This window comes from Aplysia californica, unplaced genomic scaffold (genome assembly GCF_000002075.1).
Source record: "Aplysia californica isolate F4 #8 unplaced genomic scaffold, AplCal3.0 scaffold00369, whole genome shotgun sequence".
Lineage (NCBI taxonomy): Eukaryota > Metazoa > Mollusca > Gastropoda > Aplysiida > Aplysiidae > Aplysia > Aplysia californica.
The window spans coordinates 618,439-642,608 of NW_004797639.1; the positions used below are offsets into that span (position 1 = coordinate 618,439).

Consider the following 24,170-nt stretch of genomic DNA (forward strand, 5'->3'; position numbering starts at 1 on the left):
TCCGGGGTTTCCTATGACTGTAAGCTCAACGTAATGTTCGAATCTGTTATAGCTTTATGTGTGAGCCAGCTCACTTTGATCTTTTCATCAGTTTTATTATTTTTTTGTTTTCTAAGCTAAGTTTGTCTCATTTCCAACTTATTCGACTGTTGTGGATGGGGTGTTGTTATGTTTGTAATCACCCCCCCCCCTCCGCCCCCAGAAAAAGCCCCTAAGATGTTGACATAAAAAGAAAATCAAGTATTAGTAGGCTGTAGGCTATATTATTACATTTGTTGTTGTGTGTTAGCTAACAAAACAAGTTCAACACTAGGCTACTTCATTACAACATGATATTACAGTGTGTACAGCCATTTGAAAACCACCTTTTGGTACATTATCGTATATAGGGAAAGGGAAAAGGAAAAGAGGAGCTTAGGGGGCTGTTCAGCTGCAAATTGCACATACATACATATATTTTTGCATTTAAGGTTATTATTAACATTTTCAACCTCTTTTTTGAGATATTTTACGATGCAGAATCGCGAGTTCGAACGTGAGAGTCATTGGATGAATTAATGATTCAAAAGTTAAATGGCGAAAATTCTACCAAAAAAAATTTCTGAAGATGACGAGGGGAGTAGGGGAGGCTATTCTAACTTCCTAGTGCTTCCTACCTTAGTTAAAAAAATGGCTGATCTTATTGGCCCACAATGGGCCATTTAATCAAATTAATGTGTTGTTTTTCAAAGTATTTCATACATGGTATTGTCCCAACTTGATCTCTAACTTCTTAACTATTGTTCATCTTTTTATTTTTAGCATTAGATTGGAAAACTATACATTCTCTATTTAAAATAGGCCTATGGGTGATATTGTAGTTCTGTTCGTTGAAGTCAAGTCCACGATCCATTTGTTTACATCCAGAGAAGAAATCAAATCCAGCAGTCTTGAAGACCAAATACTATTTGAATTAGACTACACAAAGAGCAGGGATGCAACCTAACTGCAAAACATGAAATTAGGATAATCTACCCCCTCCCCCCTCTCCTGCATTTTTAATCACTAATATATATATTTTTTTAACGGAGTGGTAACCGGGCACGTAGCCTCAGGGTCTATGTACACAGTAACCGGGCACGTAGCCTCAGTGTCTACGTACACGGTAACCGGCAACCGGGCGTGTAGTCTCAATGTCACACACACAGTAACCGGGCGCGTAGCCTCAATATCTACATACACGGTAACCGGCAACCTGGCGCCTCTCATTATCTACGAACATGGTAACCGGGTATTTTGTTTCGTGGGGGAGGGGGGGGGGGGCTTGAGCTGGGTGCACGGTAACTGCTTTGCTCCCTTCAAGACGTTGACATTAATTTTTCCTTTTTCACCGTGTAGTCTCAATATCGCATACACACGGTAACCGTGCCATACACACGGTAACCGTGCGAGTAGCCTCAATATGTACGTGCACGGTAACCGTGTACTTAGTTTCGGGGTGGGGGGGTGGGGGGCTTAAGCTAAGTTCACGGTAACTGCTTTGCTCCCTTCATAACCTTGACCTTTTTTTCTTTTTCACCTTGTAGTCTCAACAATGTCACACGCATGGTAACCGGGCACGTAGCCTCAATATCTACGTACACGGTAACCGGGCGTGTAGTCTCAATGTCACATACACGGTAACCGGACGCGTAGCCTCAATATCTACGTACACGCTAACCGGCAACCGGGCGTCTCTCGTTATCTGCGAACACGGTAACCGGGGTATTGGGTATTTTGTTTCGTTGGGGGGGGTATCTCAGGCTTGCTAATAAAAGTGAAAAAAAATCAGTTACTCAATGAAAGCGGGCTCTTAGGTGGACAGGGCTCTTTATGCTATTTATATATATGCTCTCAGATGGAGACACTGTATCACATGATGAAGGAAACTTAGAATTTAAAAAAAAAAGTTTTTTTCATTCTGGTTTTTTGTCTTTGCTCTTCAGGCTATATCGCTGAATCGGCAAGAACTAGAGATGTTGGAGCAGGGACTGTCTCTCACTTCGTCGTCTTCCAGCTCTAGAGATGTCAAACAAAGGGAAGTTCCTGCCCTTCATCAGGTAGTGAAAACTAGTTTCAATGTTAGTATACTATCTTCAAGGCCCCCTCGTTTTCTCTGAAAGGTAATGCCACCCCAAAACTAACAAGTTTAGGTCTTTGTAACATCCACATACCGTACATCCCCGCAGGGCGGTGCCACTGACTGAAGTGTCTTTGTGCCATTCCCAAAGGGGGGGGGGGGGAGGGGGGGGACATTTCTCGTTCATGCATAGTAGAGTTGTAAATGGGCTGATTCATCAAATGTCATGCTCATAACTGTGCCTGATCTACTGCAGGGAACTGCTGCTTTTTCTTTCCTATTCTTTCCTATTGTCAGTTTTCCTCCTACTTCTTTTGTATGTTTGTCACTCTCTTGTGACCTGCTATTTCCGGGGTGCCTTGATAGTCGAAGCAGACTTTGTGCTGTTGAAGCTAGAGAGGTGAGCAGAGTAAGCCTGATTCCCTGTAAAGACTTCTCTTTTGACATCCACCCCTTGGCTCTCATATGACCTTATGCAGTGGCGAGCGCCGTAAAACCTCTTCTAAAACAAAAAACAAAATAAAACTATCTTCAGATGTATTTGTCCAATACATTATGCACAAGGTGACACCACCAGATGATTGGGAGCTGAATGGAATTGTTGTATAAAAATCTTTTTTGAGTTGCTTTTTCTTTTCTTGTACGACTTAATGAAGCTTGAGTTGTGTTGGAATTCCTGTCCTTCAAAAGTATAATCAACTCGATCCATTGTTGCAGCAAAGGCGGCCTTAAGAATATGCTGAACCTAATGTTGATAAAATTGTAATGAAAGTGAAATTGTATGTCGCTTCTTCTTAGTTGCTTGGTTTTTTTCAAGCAAGCAATAGGCCATATAATAATAATAAATAGCTTTTGTGTTGCGCAGAACCCCGCTCTACAGCAAGCTTTTATGCGCTTTACACTATATTATTATAGAACACTCAGAAACATTCTCAGCTTCCCGGGAAGCATACGCAGTGCAAACAGCTGATTAAGCTTTCAAACACTAACAGACAAGATCTTTCAATGTCTATAGCTATTTCCCACCTGGTTGAAGCGAGAAAACTTCATGTAAAGTGCCTTTTTCCCAAGGACACAGCGTCGGGTCCCTGATGGAATTCAAAACCATCACCTTATGGTTTTGAGTCTGAGAGCCTGACCACCAGGCCATGGACGATACAGTTAAAATCAAATTCTCTGTGTCTAAGTTTGAGTCTAAAGAGAATTATAATCAGCTGCCTCTAAAATTTGTTTGCACTACAAAGAAGCAAAATAAATGTTTATTGTGTTTATGAATTTGTCATGTTGGACAGGCCACTCATTTAGATTTGTTATTCTCAGACTGTTTGATAAGAGCAGCATCTCAGGTACCAGCTACAAGATCTTTTTTTAAAAACACTTTGCGGTCACTTGGCGCAATAATGAAGTGGTGAAAATTATCCGTTCTGGTCACCTGCACATTCTGCGCCAGCCCGAGAAGTCCGTTTGCAGTCACTCTCCTGGCTGGGTGACCAGATGGGGTATTTTGTACCGCTGTCTGTGTGACTACAAAGTGTTAAAGCCATTACGTGATCATATTGGGGGAGATTACTACTAATTTTTTTGGTGCATATATATGTTAAGTGGTTATTCCTAAGGAACTGATTTCTGCGAGTCTGAAGACAAGTTAACGATGATATACATTGCAAAGTGATCATCATCCAGTGCCAGATCTTTGCAGACATCGGCGATCATGGTTCTCTATTCATTCCTTTGCTCGGATGCTCTCAAAAAAGCCACTTTTCCTTGATCTTTCCCTGTGACCCATTTGTTTAGATTCCCTAAGTAGGTTGCTCTGGGCCTACCCCTGCCTCATTTGCCTTCAATTTTGCCAGTGAGACCTAGATGTTCAAAACCTTTATGTCTATTCGGATGTCGAAAAAACTGCATTTGTCCTTTCCTGATTGTTTTTAATAGTGAGCCTCCCACGTGGGCTTCATCAAGCACTACCTCATTTGGTTTCTTTTCCTTCCACGATATTCTCAGCTACTTTTGATAGAGAAAATTGATTACATTATACATTACTTCTTTGGTGCCTGTAATTATCTACCCAAAAACCTCAATTTTGCTATAATGAACACTCGGATTCTATGAAATTGAAGGTCAGGCCTGACGACTTCTTTGAATCTGAGTTCCACTGTGTCTAAGTGAGTGATATCTTTGACCATTGTTACAACCAAAGCTCTTCTAGTATAGAATCTTTGATATAATCCACTATGGTCAATGCAAACTTTTGTAATTGTATGTATATTAATTTTTCTTTGTGAGCAGTATTGTGCCGTTGAAGACTGCTTTTGTTGTATATATGTTTTGGTCAAAGGCAAACAGTCCTATTATAATACATTTCAAAACTTTTTTTGAAATAAAAATTCTAAACATTACAAAACTTGAGGATCGATTAGTATCGACTAAATGAAGAAACTAAATGAAGAAAATATCGAAGTACTTACTGTGGGAATAGTTGTTAACTTGCACTGAGTACTGATATAGATTAGCCCCCACCACTAGTATTTTATTTTTGCATATATATATATATACATTCTCTCTTCCTTAGGAAGGAACAGGAGAGGCTCAGAAAGATTCTATAACGCCGGCATTGAAAGTGATTGAATCTGCAAGAGCTGACCAAATCTCATCGGGCACTGATCAGGAAAGACAGGGAACTTTTTGTCCAACTCAGCAACTGGCCCCAGACGCCGTCCACCACCTGTGCCCTACCACAAGCCCCAGACTGATCAAGAAAACACAAGCCTCTGCCTCAGCCTCCCACCTGAGAAGCCCCCCTCTTCTGAAAAAGCTCGGAGCCTCAAGTGGCCACGTCCTGTCTACCGGCCTCGTCCTGCCCCCAAGTCCAAAATTAAGAAGTAAATCAGAAAGCGTCGATGCAGTGTTAAGCTGTACTAAGCCTTCGTCGATTTTATCTGCGTCGTCATCGCCTACTTCACCGGCCAGAAAATATTTCAAGTATCTCTCGTCTCCTGCAGCTTCATATCAGCGCAGAAGGTAAGTTTGTTTTTGTCATTTCTTTCATTTTTCAGGATTATTTGTTCTGTGGCATTGCAGCGAAACCAGGCGTTCGACAAAAATAATGAAATTGAAATGGTTGGGCAATTTTTATAGATGTTGGTTTTTTGTTGTTGTTGTTTTTTTGGTCTTTTTTTAGGCTCAACACCGTTTGTGTTTATTTATAAACATTTTTTTATGGCTTTTACAGAAAAATGTTGATCCAAGGTAAAAAAAGTGTAAATTTTCTGTCTCTAAGGACTCTGAAGAAAGGTTCGGAAGTCCCCAAACTGTAGCAGCCATTTTCTCGCTAATTTTACCCCTGAAAACTTCAATTGCAAATATCTTGATTTCTTTTCAAGATAGATAATTGGGGGGTTTTTTCATTTAAAGTTAGACAAATGAACAAGCTTTTAGATGATACCTATAGTTCCATTTAATGTGCCCAAAAATTGATGAGCCCCTGATTCAGCTGTGTCATGACACATTTTTTAACCCTATCCGTATGTCGTGTTTTACTATCGTATCCATATGACGTTGGGAACTCTGTGCCACCACTTTCCAAAGAGGAAATTTATTCGTTAATCCAATACGTACGCTTTGTATAGCAGTCTGTCAAAATGATTTTTTGAGAAATACTGAAAGTTTCAAAGAGATCTTCGTACTAGAAGTATTCTAAATGTGAAGAATACAACCCCGGGGGTACAAAATGACCCCAGGGTGTACGAGTAGGGTTAAATTTGGGAGTGAGCGTGTCATGCTTTCAGAAAAAAAGAAATCTGTTGGCCCCCTTCTGTTTCTAGGCTCGTAGAAATACTGTAAGCATTTTGTGGTGCATTATGCCAGCTGGAAAAAATAATTATGTTGTGAAAAGTAAAGGAAAAAAATGATAGTGGTAGTGGCTGCTAACAAACACGTGCACATAGTCAGTGTTGTTTCTCACTTGGGACTTCCTTTTTTTTGTTTTTTGTTTCCTAGACTGGTGTGATGCAGGGAATGGTCTGGCTTTTGTGTTGGGATTTGGAATGATGCGTGCCGTAATGGCCAAGAGCCATCCTAAAGATTTAGCTAAAGATCAAATTAATATTTAATCATAACCCCTTTAGTGGTAGCCTTATGAATGCATATATATATATATATATATATGTCAGATTCAGAAATTGCCTGTCTCTTTGAAACCAGTACATAGCATTTTGATTCCTCTTGTCTTGAGCAAAAAACAGTTTGGTTGCTATCGTATTTTCAGGGAAGAACATTTTTTGTTTTAATTTCGTTCCATGGTAATCTTAGAAAAAAATATTAGTCTTTTTGAAGAAGGTGAAGCTTATACAAAAGGAAAAATTATATTTGTCAATCAAGAGGCTCCAACTGACAAAGACATCACTAAAACTCCCTGTGTCATAAATATCTACTGAAAATATTTAAACTCCCTTTTCATATCTTTTAATTTGCTGTTTTGAATATCGGAAATACGTGTTTTGTAACCTCAAGTGATGTAGTTTTGATTCATTTTTATAGGCTGGCTGGCTGTTTTGCTGTGTCTTTGCTGTTGTTCTTTTTGAATTGCATGGCTTCCTAGCATTTTTTTGTTGTTGCATTATGTTTCTTGAAATGTGGAGAGGAGGCATGTGTTGTAGGTGATTTGTAATGTTACTCTATAGCTATCCAATTAGATGAAACACTGGGAAACTGAATACTGCCCTGAAAAAATGTTCATCTAGTGTCCAGATCTTGTTTGACAGAAAATGTGCATTTTTGCTTTTTTATATATAAAATGTTCTATTTTGCATTTCATTACTTTTCAGCTGTTTCCAATGTTGCAAAACTGATTTAAGATTTATTTAAGATTCTGTTAAAGTAAGTTCATATTATAATCCACACTTTCTGAGGGATCTTTGAGTTTGCATAATAATACTGTACACACTTCACAGAGACAGTTCTTGTTTTTCTTTGAAATTTTGGTAAGGTTTATGTATTTGCTCCTCAATTTGATGACAAGGAATGAAGCATCATGCGTTAAACTGAGTAGGCCAGTGTGTTCAGCAACCTCTTAATTTTTCACATTTCATTGGTCAACTCCAATAGTATGTGTTGTGTTCTTGCTTTTCATTTTTGCTGTGTTTAAAAATTTTTTTTTTACCTTTTGCTTCTAGAAGTGTGTTTGCACATTTTTATTTTGTGGAGTGTGTGTGTGTGTGTGTACACCCCTTGTTATTTAACTTCAGAGGCAGTGAGCCAGTTCTAGATGGAATCTCTGGCACAGATTTTCAACAAATCCAGGTCAGTTTTCTTTACAATAAATATATATGCAGTGGAACCTGTCAAAGACGAATCTCTCCCCCCCCCCCCCCCCCTATTGTCAAGCGGAAGTATAGTCACCTCAGACTGGTGGTTCTTTTTGGCAATATTGTCATAATATAGAAGAGAGGCAGGGGGGGGGGGGGGGAGGAGTACAGGTGCTTTTCCTGGACAGATGGTCGGTAGAACAGGTTCTACTGTATGTGTGCTGCCGTGAGCTGAAAACGCCTTTTTTTTTCATTATTTGCTAAATCGAAAATCTCATCAGTTACCATACTTGTGTGAAAAAATCAAAGTGAAACTGTGACTAGTTTTTGAATAAATTAGAATTCAAACTTGGGAATGACCTCTTTTTCTCGAAACTGCTGTGAACTTTAAAAAAGGCGTTTTGTCAACTTACAGCAGTGTGTGTATGTGTGTGTGTGTGTGTGTGTGTGTGTGTTTGTGTGTGTGTCTGCTTGGGATTAGCGTGGCTATTTTCATCATTTGCCGAATAATTTCTTTATCCTGATTTTTAAGAAGGAAAAAGGTGAATTTGAAGATAATTAATTGATGTGTAGAAATAAGCATGTGTAACGAAGTAACTTACCCTCTATATTTTATTTATTGTTTCCTTGTTTAAGTATCTTTTCCTCTCTATAGTACTTTGTTTCTGTTGATGACTTTTGATTTTGGTAATGATCACATTTATATCATATTTCTTTATTATCATAGTGGACATTTTGCTTTATTTCTTTATTTAAAAAATCAAAACGACAAGAACTCTAACCGTTAAAGGTTTTTAGAATTCATTCTGTTAACCGTTAAAGGTTTTTAGAATTCATTCTGTATGAAGGATGTTTGCAGCACATGGAGCTAAGCTGTTGATATTTTGCAGCAATATTGGTGTAAGAGTCTTTAAAGGGTGCTTCTGGTGATTAGCATGGGTAGTAGGCTTCGGTGATTAGCATGGGGAGTAGGCTTCCTTTCTTTGCAGACTGCAACCCTGGACATTCATAAGGAATGAGGGAATGCTTTTGTCCCCGCGTGGGGTGGAGTGGAAGTTGCAATGGGTCTGTGGGTGGTTGACGGGTGCTCTGGGGTGTGGTTTGCTCCTTCTTTCCTATAAAAAATCTATCTTCTCTATGTCCCCTCCTTCTTTTTTGTGTTTGCTACTCTCTTGTAACATTTCTAATCTCCGACCCTTATATGACCTTTTTGTGTTGCAAGTGCCGTAAAACTCTTACTAAAAGTAAACTTAACTAAGCAATGGGCCTAATGCTCTGGAATAAGTTAGTCCATGTCATCTGTTATGCTGAATTTTGTGTGCATGTCCCATGTGGAATAGAAATTTGCATTTTTGCTCTTTTCTGCACGTGGTATTTGAACTGTCGTTCATTTTTGTTGCATTTGTAAAGACTTTTCTCCGCAAAGTCAGCTTGTAGAGCGATGACACTGCTAGGTTCTCTTCCTTTAGCACTCTTCTGTTTTATCTGTCTGTCTATCCAATAATGCTTTTTTCATTTTCCCAACACTAAATGGCCATTAATTTGTTAATCCGTAGCTTGCACTGTATGCTTCCGCGGAAGCCGAGAATGTTTCTGAGTATTCTCAGAGAGTCTACTGGGGTAATAATAGTTGTAAAGCGCATAGAGCATGCTCTTGAGCATGGATATGCGCTATATAAATGCAATTATTATGATTAATTAATTATTATTATTAATGTGCTTCTCTGCACTAGGACATAAAATTTCAAACAGCCATTTATCCCTGGACTGAATAGTAAATCTGAACTCAAAACGATTTTGTGGTTTTTGGTTGGGTGCGCTTGCCAGAAAACCCCTTCCTTTAGGTTTTGTTGTGGCTTACAGTCCATTTCAGTGTTACCTGGATGTGAACATAAGTAATTTTTGCGAGAGGTCTTCATTCAGAGACACTTTCCTTCACAGGTCAATGACCGCCAAAATACATTTTCTCTCGTTTTTCATTTATAGAATTTAAAAAATAGCATCATGTGTTTTTTCAGTGAATTTTCGCTTTAACCCAATGAACCCTGACCTCCTGGTCCCAAAATAACCCGTCCCCCTGGCTTCTTGAGAAAAGAAATACCTACATGGCTACACTCTCCATGAATTCTGCATACCTTCTTTATTCAAACCAATTCCCTCTTCCTTGAGCTGCCTTGATTGCTTTACAGTAAGCCACGAACCTCCAAGTCCTTTTGACATCATTAACAGTGCTACTGACTGAAATGTCTTTAGGCCATTCTCAAAGGGGGGGACATTGACCTATTCTTATGCTCAGTAGAATTGTAAATGGGCTGATTCATCGATGTCATGCTCCTAACTGTGCCTGAACTACAACAGGGAACTGCAGCTTTTTCTTTCCTAATAATCCTTAAAACAAACAAAACATCCTTTCCCCCCTTTTTATCCTTGTGTGGACTGCTGTTCCTTGATGTATCTATGCTGCGGGTCAGGTGCAAATAACTCGCACACCGATATGTATCGGTGTCACAGGTCTATTGGGCGAAGTTTTCTTTTTGGAACTGATTCTGATAGTCTTCTTTCTGCACCTGTACTTACCACTATAAAATGTGAAGCGTGCTGACAAAATGAGTTACTTCTCGGATTCAAACCTTATGGAAATAGATACACATCAGGCTTATAGGTGAAAATTTTACAATTAATAAGTATGAAATAATAAAAGGCATGTTATAGTTAAGGAATATATAGCACCAGAAAAATTCAACAAATTTGACCACAGTGTCGATATTTGGCCGATGTCTCCATTTGTGGATTGTGAGAAGTAACTCATTTTGTCAGCACGCCTCACAAATGCACTACTTCAAAGGTAGAAGAAATCCCTTGAGCTTCTGGATTGATACAAACAACTTTCTGCTTTAGATTAAATCAACTCAAAGTTGTCATTTATCATCAAGTTCTTCCACTCATGTGTGTCAAACCTTCAAGTAAGGGTCTGCAGGGAGAACTGCCGTGGTAGTAGTGGTAGTGGGGTTCTAATGTTACCAGTATACCAAAATTACTTAAATCACCTGGAGCGGCTTTTGTTGCTCCTAATTCCTCTTCTCTCCAGCTTTCTGCCATGCAGGTATGTCAACAATCAAAGCTCGGGTCTAGACAAAATAGTCCCCTGATCAGTTTCAATGCAGTACTCACACTCGCACGGTATATCTTGTCTTCGATTTCATATTCGTTTTCCAAGCTTTTTATTGTAAACCAGTTTGGGGTGGTTGGCGGATGTTCTGGTGTGGTTTGCTCTTTCTTTCCTATAAAAAACTATCGTCCTTCTCTCACCTCCTACTTTTTTGTGTTTGTTACTCTCTTGTAACACCTCTGATCTTTGCACTTACATGACCTTATGTGTTTCAAGTGCCGTAAAACTCTTACTAAAACAAAAAAACAAAACAGTTCGACTGTAGATCCTATATTATTTTTCCAAATGTTTTCTTCTCCAGATGAGCGTGACTGACCGCAGATGGGAGAAGCTGCGCTCTATCCTCGTTGCCATGAAGGATGAACCAGTAGACATTGAAACCATCATGGTGGAGTCCTCACCGCCCGATCTTCTGAGCAAACTGCAGGAGAAGGTCACTGCCCAAGAGGAACTGTGTTCTCTGCGCAAGGAAATATCTTCTTTGCATGATTCGCTTGACAAGAAGGTGACGTGAATTTTTTAGTCAGATGACATTCGATCAAATGTCTTAACAAATTGCAAATTTTAAAGATAACAATGTGTAAGATATGAGGATATAACAGGTCTTTATCATATTTTCATTCCAGTTTGTAGACTGTTGCACAGCTTTGTATGTGTATCATTTTGTTTATATGTCAATTAAAAGGCAGACTCAGTGCTCAAACAATCATTTCAAAGTCTGGTCTCACTCTCTGAGTGTTTCAGGGGTCTTGTTCTACTCAACCTTATCCTTGGTGAACAGATGAACACGATGTAGAATAGGTGAATAGAAGGAATATATCTTGGGAGACAAGATGAAATTTCAAAGTAGATAGTTGTGGGTGGTTGGCAGGTGCTCTGGTGTGGTTTGCTTCTTCTTTCCCATGAAACATCTATCGTCCTTATCTCCCCTTCTTCTTTTTTGTGTAGTTTGTTACTCTTTTGTAACACCTCTAATCTTCTGGCGCTCATATGACCTTATGCAGTTGCGAGCGCCGTAAAACCGCTACTAAAACTAAACTAACTCTCTGAGTGTTTCAGGGGTCTTGTTCATCTCGACCTTATCCTTGGTGAACAGATGAACACGATGTAGAATAGGTGAATAGAAGGAATATATTTGGGGAGACAACATGAAATTTCAGAGCAGATAGTTAACGGTAACAGTATAAAATGTGTCACGACGCTGTGCAATCCGGCGCTCGTCAATTTTGGGGAATGTGGAGTTATTGGAATCATCTTACAGCTTTGACGTTTGTCTATGTTTTGATGAAAAATACCCCTCTATCTTGAATAGAACTTGAGATATTTTTTATTGAAGGAAATGGCGTTGCTTTGTTTCAGAAGTAAAATTAGCGAAAAAATGGCTGCCAAAGTTTGTTGACTTCCATAGCTTGAGAGTCCTTGGAAACTGTAAATGTACATTTTCTATGACTAAAGTCAACGATTTTCAGTAAAATCTACACAGAAATGTGTTTTTAAAAGGTGATAAAAGATGCTGAGCTAAAAATAGAAAATTCAGAAAAAATTGCCTAACGTCCAGAAAAATGCCTGTTTCTTTGATCTCATCATTTTGACGAGCACCTGATTTCACCACGCTGCCTCACATATGAGCATCACCCAACTGGCTAAAAAGTTGCACCTTGTGTTGATGTTGTTGTTGTTTTTGTTGTTGTTATCGATCCAGCAACATCTGAGCTCTCGCCCTTCTGTCCAATGCCATGTAGTGATAAGTGCAGGTTTGCTGCAGTTTGCTGTAATGTTCCGTAGAGTGTGTGCCTTGTGTTGATGGGAGAGTGGACCTGGGACAGTGGTCTATTATAATCTCCCGTCCTGCTCACTCAAAAAGCTCTTTGGCCTCGAGTCAATAAATGGTTTTCTGTTAAAAGACTGTTGCTGTTCAGCGTGCGTGTGAATTGTTTTTGGAAAAACTTAAACTTGTTTGAAAAGAAATGTAGACGTCAGCATGTGTTTTCTCACTGCTTATGTTTAAGCTCATAATGTCTATTGGTTCTGGTTTAGTGGGTAGTTTGGTGGGTGCTCTGGTGTGGTTTGCTCCTTCTTTCCTATCAAACATCTGTCGTATCCTCATCTCTCTTCCTTCTTTTTTATGTTTGTTACTCTCTTGTAACACCTCTAAATCTTTGGCACTTATATGACCTTTTTGTGTTGCAAGTGCCGTAATACACTTACTAAAACTAAACTTCTGGAAAAACTTAAACTTCTTTGAAAAGAAATGTAGACATCAGTATGTGTTTTCTCACTGCTTATGTTTATGCTCATTATGTTCTATTGGTTCTGGTTTTGTTGTGTTTTTAGGAGCTGGAACTTCATCAAGCTGAAGTGGAGAGAGATTCAGCGCTAGCTTTTATTCGACAACTCAAAGTTGGAGACCAAACGCCAGCCACAGAGAAGCCAGAGAGTAAGAGTAAGACCCATTACATTGTACTTTTGTTGTTTGTTCTCTCCTTGAGTCCAAAGACTGGCTAAGTGCTTAACATAGGCCTGTTTGACCTGTGTGACACTTTCTTTTTCTAGAACAAATTTTATCTATTTTTAGAACTAATTCAGTCCAAGCACTCATTTTGTCACGGTAGTCACAGTATTATACCTTACTCTTTTTTTATCATGGGACCTAAGCGCCCCGTATGCCATGGGCTTTTGGTTAATGTTACTCACTTCGGGGATCAACATAAAAAGTCAGACACTACACCCGGGCTCATTTTTAGAATGCTTGGTGTCGTGTGTGTTCGTCTCTCCAGTTTACAGTCGTGTGTGTATACTAACATTACACATTTTAATTAAGCTTATCTGATTTTTTTTATCCCCGCTATGAGAGCATCCTAAGGTTGAAATAAGTGTTTTGAAAGTCTGTTTTCAGAACCAGATGTAAAAGCGCAACTTGCACACGGGACCTCCGAGATTTTTCACCCTTATCTGAGAAGGCTAGGTGTTTGATCTTACCCACCATAAGATCAGGAGTGTGGAGGAAAGACAGCTGCGAGAAGGAGCTGAGGAGTAGCAGTAGAAAGGCTGCTGAAAGAGTCAGGAGCCCAGAGGAGGGAGCAAAGGGGGGATGGAGGGAGGCGGCAGAAAGTGGAGACAAAAGCAGATGACAGAACATGTTCAGAGAGCAGGAAAGGAGGTGACAGGAGAAATTTTTAGAGAAGAAAATTTTGCGTCGCTATCTGGATTCAAACCCCGGACCTTTTGAATGAGAGGCAAACACCATTGCTTTTATACCACAAGAGCCCATGCAGACTTTTTCAAAACACAGTTCCTAACGAATTTTGATTATGACAACCCCCACCCACCTTATATATACACATATACTCTCACGCCTCACTTTTTTTTTTTTAAAGACAAAAAGCCAGTCCCTCACCCATCTCGCAGCTTTCATCTCTTCCATTCCCCCAACTGTTCTCTTCTTGATAGAGTCAACGGGTGATGCTGCACAGAGGCGGGGTGTCCTGGACCTGTACAAGAATGGTGTTGAGGAACTGAAGTCTGACAATGTCTCCAAGGTATAAATCTTATCTCGTGTTTTAACCCTATCTGTGCGTCGTGTTTTACTATCGTATCCATACGACGTGGGGAACTTTCTAAAGAGGAAATTTACTTGTTAGTCCGATCTGTATGCTTTGCATAGAAGTCTGTCAAAATGATTTTTTGAGAAATACTGAAAGATTCACAGATATCTTCATACTAGAAGTATTCTAAAATGTGAAGAATACAACCCCGGGGGTACAAAATGACCCCAGGGCGTACGGATAGGATTAAAAACTCACGACCTTGGTGTTTTCTTGTCTTATTTTTTTATTTTTTTTTTACATTGAAAATGTGACTTCTTCTTATAAAGCTCACTCTTTGTTATGAACTGTTTCCACTTTTATTAAAAACGGAGATAGGACAAGAAAGCACTTAAGTCGCGAAGTGTTCTAATCTCACAAATTTCTCAAATGAACTGGAAGTGGTGACAAATTGATGTTTTGCAGCAATGTGTATGGTACATAAAGATGTGATTGATGCTTATACATTATACTTAAATTGCTTGAAGTTCTCTCCATAAGTTTCTGGAATCATACTCTTAAAAAGTGTGCTTTCGCAGAAATGTTTTGACTCATATTTATATCTCCTGTTTCAAAAACTACCTCTAAATTGGACACAGGTAAATTCCTTCAATTCCCAGTTTTGTGATGTCGCTTCACAAAGGTGTCTATTGCAACAACGTAGGTAGATTGTTATGACTTTAGAGCTATCATTTTGAAAGACTTTTTGAAGTTGGACTGTCTTTAGACTTTGGACATTTTTTCCGTCGTTGTTCCCAGCAGAATATTGAATTTTACGAAGGCCATTGGCCTTTATGGCAAATTGTAAAGTGAAACAATATTGTAAAAAATTTTTTTTGGTTATTTATAAGAGTTGTTTTAAATCTCAAATATATTTACACTGAATTTTAGTATTTTAGCATTTTAAAGTCTAATTGTCGACCAACCGTGCAGTGAACTGTTGCGAATGCTACCAACTGATGTTTCGCGCGCTCATATGACTTTATGCAGTTGCGAGCGCCGTAAAACCCTGTACTACTACTACTACTAGACTTTGGACTATCATTTTGAACAGTCAGCACCTTCTAAATCTCAGATATTTATTTTTGTTGTGTGAATGTACTAGCTAAGTTTGCCGTTGAAAATGTGTTTTTTAGATCATATTATTATGCTTATTGCATGAGTTACCTGTCCCTGGTTTTTAAAATAACATACCAAGTATTGTTACAGTATCCAAGTGGGTGATTGGCCGGTGCTCTGGTGTGGTTTGCTTCTTCTTTCCTACCAAACATCTATCATCCTTTTCTCTCTTCCTTTTTTTGTGTTTGTTACTGTCTTGTAACATCTCTAATCCTCAGCACTTATGTGACCTTATTGCCTTGCAAATGCCATGAAACGCTTACTGAAACTAAAAGAGTTGGCAACTTCATTTGGCAGGAGGATGTTCTGGACGTTTTGTCCTCGCTCCTGGAGGAGGTGTTGGGTCAGAGGTCGTACCTGGACCGCCTCATGTCTGTCGTGCTTCAGCGGGCGCCTTGGATGCTGGAGGAAGTGGACACTGCTGGACCCTGGAGCAGCGGTCACTTCCCTGCGGAGGATGACGACGACTACGAGTACTGTCATGACAGCGACGATGAAGTGTGGTGCTAGCCCCGACGGGAATTGTTTAACCCTATCCCTACATACGTTGTGTTTTACTATCGTATCCATACGACGTGGGGAACTCTGTTCCCCCACTTTCAAAGGGGAAATTTACTAGTTAACCCTATCCGTATGTCGTGTTTTACTATCATATCCGTACGACATGGGGAACTCTGTGCCACCACTTTCCAAGAGGAAATTTACTCGTTAATCCGATCCGTACGCTTTGCACAGCAGTCTGTCAACATGATTTTTTTGCGAAATACTGAAAGTTTCAAAGAGATCTTCGTACTAAAAGTATTGTAAAATGTGAAGAATACAATACCGGGGTACAAAATGACCCCAGGGCGTACGGATAGAGTTAAATCAATGTGTTGTTATATGTTAATCATGTGATAGCATCTTTACTTAATTATATAACCCTATTGAGACTCAGTGTTGGAATTTACATTTTTTAGACTCAGTGTTGGAATTTACATTTTTTAGACTCAGTGTTGGAATTTACATTTTTTAGACTCAGTGTTGGAATTTACATTTTTTAGACTCAGTGTTGGAATTTACATTTTTTAGACTCAGTGTTGGAATTTACATTTTTTAGACTCAGTGTTGCGTTATTCTTTGGAGCTTTTACTTATGTTGATCTGGTTTGAAACCTGAAGTTTCATTTTTTTTCATGGTATCTTCCAGATAATGTTGTAAAATGGTTTGTCTATAGACTTCAACCTGCTGTAACGACCCCCTGTGTAAGACAATCACCTGCACAAATGACCACTTCCCACTTCTACTCTCGTGGGTTTTTTTTCTATTTGTTTCACGACATGGTGGAATCAGGCGCTTGTCAATTTTTGGGCATGTGGAGTTATTGGTATCATCTGAAAGCGTGTTCATTTGCCTGGCTTTCCATGAAAGTATATCCATCTATCTTGAATAGAAGTCGGGATATTTTCGATTGAAGAAGGTGAGTGTTGCCTGGTTTCAGAGGTAAATTTGCGGGAAAATGGCAGCCAAAGTTTGGTAACTTCCTTAGTTTTAGAGTCGTTGGAAACTGAAAACTTACAATTTTTGTGTCTTTAATCAACGCGTTTCAGTAAAAGACACACAGCAAAGTATTCTCAAAGGGACTCAAAAGGTGTTGAGCCAAAAAACAACAATTTGATAAAAATTGTCAAACAGGAAGAAAACTACTGTTTTCTTCAATTTCATTATTTTGACGAGCGCCTGATTTCACCATGCTGCCCCACACATTATAATGACAGTGTCCAAGAGGACCACGTTATAAGATGACCATTTTTCTCCTCATAAATGGGTGGTCATCTTGGACAGGTTCAACTGTATTTGACCAGGTCAGTATGGTTTTTAGCAGTGAAAAACATTTGCTTGAACTGAGTTCTGTTTAAAGATAGCAGGTGATATGATGATTCTACTGAACTGCATTAATTAGATGAGAATCATTGTTAGAGCAAGCATCGTTTTGGCTGTGTGATCATTTTAAATGTAACATTCATTTACGAAGAAAGGTGGGAAGAAGTAGTGTGTACTTTAAATTTCATAACTTCAAAACTAATTATGATACAGATACAGTCAGAACAATCGCCTGTAAAACTGACTACTTTCACACACCCTTGTGTAAAATAAATAATATAACAATGGACACTGTCCAAGAAGACCTACCTGTTTCAGATGACCACTTTTCTCCTCCAGTAGGGGTGGTTGTTTCCGACAGGTTCGACTATAATTTGTTTCTGATTCTTTTTTCTTTTTTTAAACTTTTATTTGTAGCGGTACATGTTGTATAAAATGCAAATTGTTGTGTGAATCTTTGTTTAAGTCTGGCCAGTTTGACTTAAGAAGAAAAATCACACTTTCATTTGTGTGGTCCACAAGGGTTCCTTCTGCCAAAGTTGCTAGGTGGGTCGTTGGCGGGTGCTCTGGTGTGGTTTGCTTCTTCTTCTTTCCTATCAAACATCTATCGTCTTTATCTCCCCTCCTCCTTTTTTGTGTTTGTTACTCTCTTGTAACACCTCTAATCTTCTGGCGCTCATATGACCTTATGCAGTTGTGAGCGCCGTAAAACCTCTAATAAAACGGTAAAAAAGTTGCTAGTAGTCGTTGAGTCAAGTGCTTCTACCTCATTTTCTTCTGTGACATGCTAATGTAGCCTACGTTTTGTTGATTTGAATGGCATGTATTCTATTCCATTGTGATTTCACTCTTTTTATTCCCATGCATAATTTCTATGAGAACTTGTCCGTTATTTTAGGCTTCAGACCTTAGTTCAGTTCATCGTTGTGCATAACTGAAAAGGCTAAATCTACAGTTATCATTCTTTGATTTGAAATTTGGAGTAATCAAAACTATTTGTTTAGTGATAATCAAACAATTTTTGTTCACAAACCTATGTTAGAGTTAAGAACTGTATATTTATAGGTTTTGAAGAAAACCTGTCTATTATGTTTGAATATATATATGATACTGTTATATTTATATATATACAAATCTATGCAACTGATTTCCTACACATATTTGAAGCTGTATTGAATGTTCGGAAACAGCTTGTTTTTAACTCTATAACTATTATCTCTATAACCCACGTTGTACGCTCAATGTTAAAAACAATCAGGAAACGACAAATGCAGTTTTTGGGACACCTGAATAGACATAAGGGTTTTGAACATCTAGCTCTCACTGGCAAAATTGAGGGCAAGCGAGGCAGGAGTAGGCCCAGAACAACATACTTAGGGAACCTAAACAAATGGGTAACAGGGAAAGATCAGGGAAATGTAGCTTTTTTGAGAGCATCCGAGCACAGGAATGAATGGAAAACCATGATCGCCGATGTCTGTCGCAGATCTGGCACTGAATGATGATGAACCATGCAATTTAAAATCACGTTTCTGTGTAATTCTCTTGTGTTTTTGGAAATACGACCCAACATATTACGTTTTTGCGTCCAACTGATACTTACTTTTCCGATCCAGCGGCCATTTGGGTTCTAGCCCTTCGGTCTGGCGTCCAACTGATCAATAAAGCATTACCCAGACATAGAATTCATGTATCTTTGACTTCCAGGTCAAACTAAAGGCTTGTTAGCTCCTAGTCTTTTATATTCAGCCTGTACCATAATGCAATAATAACTTCGCATCGGACGGTGGTACCGTCCAGTCATAGTTACGGACCTCTACTACCAGATGCTGGCACCGTCCGGACATTGTTAAAGAGTTTTTGATTTATTGAACATCAATTCTGCTGTAAGTCTGAGGAACCATGAAATCTTCAAATCCTTTTCTGTCTGCAGAATGGATGTTACTATCAAAATCAAAACTCTGTTGTGTTGTCAAATTTGAATGTAAAGTAGATCAGAGGTCAGCTGAAATTTTAACCCTTCCAGCCCCAACCTTTTTTGTGCACTCCCTAATCCCAGTCCCAGCCAATACGGAAGTATATAAGAAAAAAAAAGCATACATTCGAAAAAGTGATGCAGTATCTTTATAATGAGGTTCAGATGATAACATATAACAATGTTTATTTAAAAGTAAATGTACAAATGTTATGAAGAAAAAAGTTTAACTAGGTTCCCTAATTTCAAAAAATTCGAAAATTTGTACCCCTTGAAACTGAGAATATACGCTCTTGGGACGGTGGGAGGTACAGGCGCTGCTGAAAATATACGCATATGAGGCTGGAAGGGTTAAATGCTGGCATTGTTAATGGATGTGTGTGTGTACGTACACATTAACGCATATAGTGGGGATACACTTTGTTGTTGTTGAATATGTTCCCTCATGTGTTACAGTGAGACACTACCCCCACCAGGGCTGTGCTACTGACTGAAGTGTCTTTAGGCCATTCCCAAAGGGGGAGGGGGGTATTAACATGTTCGTATGCACAGTAGAATTGTGAATGGGCTGATTTATCAATGTCATGCTCTTACTGTGTCGGAACAACATAGGGCGAACTACTGCTTTTTCTTTCCTCATCCTTACTATCGTCATTTTCCTCTGCTTCTTTTGTATGTTTGTCACTGTCTTGTGAACTACTATTTCTGGGGTGCCTTGATAGTCAAAGCAGACGTGCTGTTGGGGCTAGAGGGACGAGCAGAGTAAGTCAGATTCCCCGTTTGGACTTCCCTGTTGACCCCTTGGCGCTCATATGACCTTATGCAGTTGCGAGTGCCGTAAGACTTTACTAAAACTAACTAGGGATCTCAAACTAGCAGCCCATTGGTCAATTGAGACCCGCAGACCCTACTTGACATCAAAATTAAGTGTTTGTGCCAATTGCACGTTTTTCTCTGACACACCTCTTTTGCCGAGGCGGTGCGTTTGATTTATGATTTTAAACGACATCACTTTGGGGTACCATTACCGTCGCTCTGGCTTGAATTATTTCAATGGTGTTTGTAGAGAAGTTGTAAACGTCGTTTCAAAATTGTCTTTTTTTTAATACTGGAGATTTTTTTTTTCACACTCTACCTCCAGACCCCCCCCCCAGGAATTTTAGTTTTTAACTTAACCCCTGACTAAATCTGTCTTCCTCCACAAACAGTACTAGATTTATGCTCCGAGTTCTCTTGGTATCAATTAGTGAGTGACAATGTTTTCTTTGCATTTCATTTTTTTTTTTCAAATTCATTTATCAGTGACGTGTTTGCTACACATGTAGTATAAGATTGTGATTTTATGATATGTATATGATGTACTGAGTAGACTCATGACTGATGACAACTCTGTCTCTCTTTGTAAACGTTGCCTTTGAAGATTGCCTTACTTGCCTTTGACTGAAGTATCTTTAGGCCCTCCCAAAGGGGGGACATTAACATGTTCTTAGGGGGGACATTAACATGTTCTTAGGGGGGACATTAACATGTTCTTAGGGGGGACATTAACATGTTCTTAGGGGGGACATTAACATGTTCTTATGCACAGTAGAATTGTGAATGGGCTGATTCTTTAATGTCATGTTCATAACTGTGCCTGAACTGCACAGGGTACTGCTGCTTTTTCTTTCCTAATCTTTACTATCGTCATTTTCCTCTACTTCTTTTGTATGTTTGTCACACTTTTGTGACCTACTACAAGTATTTCCGGGGTGCCTTTATAGTCGAAGCAGACTTTGTGCTGTTGAAGCTGGAGAGGTGAGCAGAGTAAGTCTGATTCCCTGTAAGGACTTCTCTGTTGACATTCGCCCCTTGGCGCTCATATGACCTTATCCAGTTGCGAGCGCCGTAAAACCTCTACTAAAACAATAACTTGCTGTAATTTCTCATGTTGAAATGATCGTAGTCTGAGCCATTTCGAATCATTTGTGTCTGGCCGCGGTTGAATCAGGCGCTCGTCAATTTTGGGAATGGTGGAGTTATTAGTATTATTTTAAAGCTTGTTCATTTGTCTTGCTGTCAGTGAACAAAATACTTATCTATCATGAATAGATAGAAGTCAAGATATTTGCGATTGAAGGAGGTGAGGGGTTGCATGGTTTCATAGGTAAAATTAGCGAGAAAATGGCCGCCTGAGTTTGGTGACTTCCAAAGCTTGAGAGTCCTTAGAAACTGCAGATGTACGTTTTTGTGCCTTACTTCAACTTTTTTCATGATACCAATACTCTACATGCCCAAAAATTGACGAGCGCCTGATTCCAACTCAGCGTGACACACACAGAAAAAGAAGGAAAGGTGAGGGACAAAAGTAGAGGTTACCTCTTAGCAAGATATTCCTTATGTTTGTTGATTCTTTTTGTTATATATTATACTGTATGGTCGCTTTTAAAGGCAAGCGGGCTAACCCAGATTTCAGGGGTTTCCAGAAATCTTGACCTACACCAAAAGTGGGCATTGCCCTTCCTATAGGAGAAGTTTGGTCTCATGGGTGTGTATACTTGTTTGGTTATAAATAGAAAAAAAATTCTCCTTTGTTTTCAAAGAAACTGAACAAGGGGCATAAACCCTACCTTCGATTTTCTCAAAACAGCATTTTTCGGGATAACCCTCTTGTGCTTAAAATCGACCCAAGTATGATACAATGAAAAGCTGAGCCTCCTGCTGATGAGCAGTGGCCCTCTTCTCCGACTCACCAGAGGAATTGATATGTATGAAGTGTTTATGTTACACTGTCCTATTTCTAGATCATTCTAATTCAGTAAAATGGTAAATGACAGGCTTTGACGTGGAATCCACAAGGAAAACGCAAGAAAGGTAGACCAAAGATGATATGGAGACGAGTGGTACAAGCGGAAATAGAAAAGGCGGGGACATCATGGAAACAGCTAGAAAAGGATGCACAGGACAGGCTTCGATATAGAAATGTTGATGGGGTATAGAAATGTTGTTGATGGCCAATGCTCCACTGGGAGTTAAAAAGGGCAAGATAGAGAGAGAGAGAAAATGGTAACTAGCAATGATAGTATTATCTTTTCCGGGCAATGGGTCCTTGTTGTCACTGCATCAGTTTGTCTTTCGCTGTGTCAACACTTCAGTGCCTTTTGAAAATGTCACGTGACTCGACGACCTTTGCAAGACTTTAATTTAGTGGCCTTCCACTTCCACGCAAGCTTCCTGCTGTATATTTTTGTATCTCTGCTGCTTACACTCTTTAATCAAATCGAAAGAGAAAGTACTTAAATGTAAATATGAGATGCATTTGTCTGTATATGTGTTATGTGTTTGTGCACACACACGCGCACACACACACACACACACTCACACACACACTCACACACACACTCACACACACACGCGCACACACACACACACACACACACACACACACACACACACACACACACACACACACACACACACACACAAGCACACACAACCCCCACTGAAGTGTGTTTAGGCCATTCCCAAATGGGGGACATTAACTTATTCTTATGCACAGTAGAATTGTAAATGGGCTGATTCAATAATGTCATGCTCATAACTGTGCCTGAACTGCAACAGGGAACTGCTGCTTTTTCTTTCCTAGTCCTTACTATCGTCATTTTCCCTCTACTTCTTTTGTGTGTTTGTCACACCCTTGTGACCTGCTGTTTCCGGGGTGTCTTGATAGTCGAAGCAGACTTTGTGTTGTTGAAGCTAGAGAGGTGAGCAGAGTAAGCCTGATTCCCTGTAAGGATTTCTCAGTTGACATCCACCCCTTGGTGCTCATTTGACCTAATGCAGTTGCAAGCGCCGTAAGACCTCTACTAAAACTTAAAAAATGACCTTTGCAAAACTTTAATTTAGTGACCTTCCAAGCAAGCTTCCTGCTGTATACCTTTGTCTGTTCTTACACTCTTTAATCAAATCAAAAGAAAATGTACTTAAACATGAGATGTATTAGTTTGTATGTGTGTGTGTTTGTTATGTGTGTTTTTGCACACGCATACACACACACACACACACACACACACACACACACACACACACACGCACACGCACACCATACTTACATAATATTATATGACAATAATAATATGTTTTTTGGCATCAATACCGATGGATTCAAGTAAGACATGCAATTGTACATTCCAGAATTTGTGATAATTTTTGTGGTCTTGTGTATATGAATACCTTTATATTTTATTCTGTATTCATGATTTCCTGGACACGGGATTCTAAAAATGTTTAATGTTATTATATATATATATATTATATACAATTTTTATTTGTTCAAATAAATTTCTTTATCTTCCGTCACTTGTTGGGTAATGTCAATATTTGTATTTTGAGACGTGAGTGGGTGCTTGGCGGATGCTCTGATGTGGTTTGCTCCTTCTTTGCCATCTGTCCTCCTAATCTCTCCTCCTTCTTTTTTTGTGTTTGTTGCTCTTTTGTAACACCTTTTATCTTCGGCACTTATATGACCTTATTGTGCTGCAAGTGCTGTATTTTAGCATTTTAAAGTAAGCCAGTCGTGAAGTGAACTTGCGCAAAGGTGAACAACTTGTGTTTCGCGCGCTCATATGACCTTAGCAGTTGCGAGCGCCGTAAAACCTTATACTATACATACATACAAGTGCTGTAAAACTCTTACTAACACTAACATGAGATGTGAACATTAGACAAGATACGTTGTATTGATCCTTCAGCAGAAAGAAATTCACTATGTTACCAGTGTGCTTTCACCAGCGTCTGTGACTCAAAATATACTTCTTCTTCTTCTTCTTGTTCTTCTTCTTGTTCTTCTTCTTCTTCTTCTTCTTCTTCTTCTTCTTCTTCTTCTTCTTCTTCTTCTTCTTCTTCTTCTTCTTCTTCTTCTTCTTCTTCTTCTCCTTCTCCTTCTCCTTCTCCTTCTCCTTCTCCTTCTTCTCCTTCTCCTCCTCCTCCTCCTCCTCCTCCTCCTCCTCCTCCTCCTCCTCCTCCTCCTCCTCCTCCTCCTCCTCCTCCTCCTCCTCCTCTTTGTCCTCTGCTTTCC

At 39.3% G+C, this 24,170-nt stretch overlaps 1 protein-coding gene across 2 annotated transcripts; it reads left to right on the forward strand.

Annotated features, from left to right (window-relative positions):
* Nucleotides 1-680: 680 nt before the first annotated feature.
* LOC101849944 lies at nucleotides 681-15,958 on the forward strand. Of its 2 annotated transcripts, none has more exons than XM_035971067.1 (8): nucleotides 681-744; nucleotides 1,965-2,078; nucleotides 4,671-5,119; nucleotides 7,345-7,399; nucleotides 10,875-11,078; nucleotides 12,908-13,016; nucleotides 14,024-14,112; nucleotides 15,574-15,958. In XM_035971067.1, exons 1-8 carry the CDS (start codon nucleotides 742-744, stop codon nucleotides 15,784-15,786), a joined length of 1,236 nt encoding a protein of 411 aa, XP_035826960.1. In that variant the 5' UTR covers nucleotides 681-741; the 3' UTR covers nucleotides 15,787-15,958. The 2 variants fall into 2 exon arrangements, with proteins under 2 accessions (XP_035826960.1, XP_005103415.1); XM_005103358.3 differs by having other exon boundaries at nucleotides 12,908-13,010.
* Nucleotides 15,959-24,170: the final 8,212 nt, after the last annotated feature.

What these genes read in the sequence shown, in the direction of transcription:
- LOC101849944 (XM_035971067.1), top strand. An exon ending in CAGATTTTCAACAAATCCAG is followed by an intron (nt 7,400 to 10,874) that starts GTCAGTTTTCTT and finishes TTTCTTCTCCAG; the next exon opens with ATGAGCGTGACTGACCGCAG. An exon ending in AGAGAAGCCAGAGAGTAAGA is followed by an intron (nt 13,017 to 14,023) that starts GTAAGACCCATT and finishes TCTTCTTGATAG; the next exon opens with AGTCAACGGGTGATGCTGCA.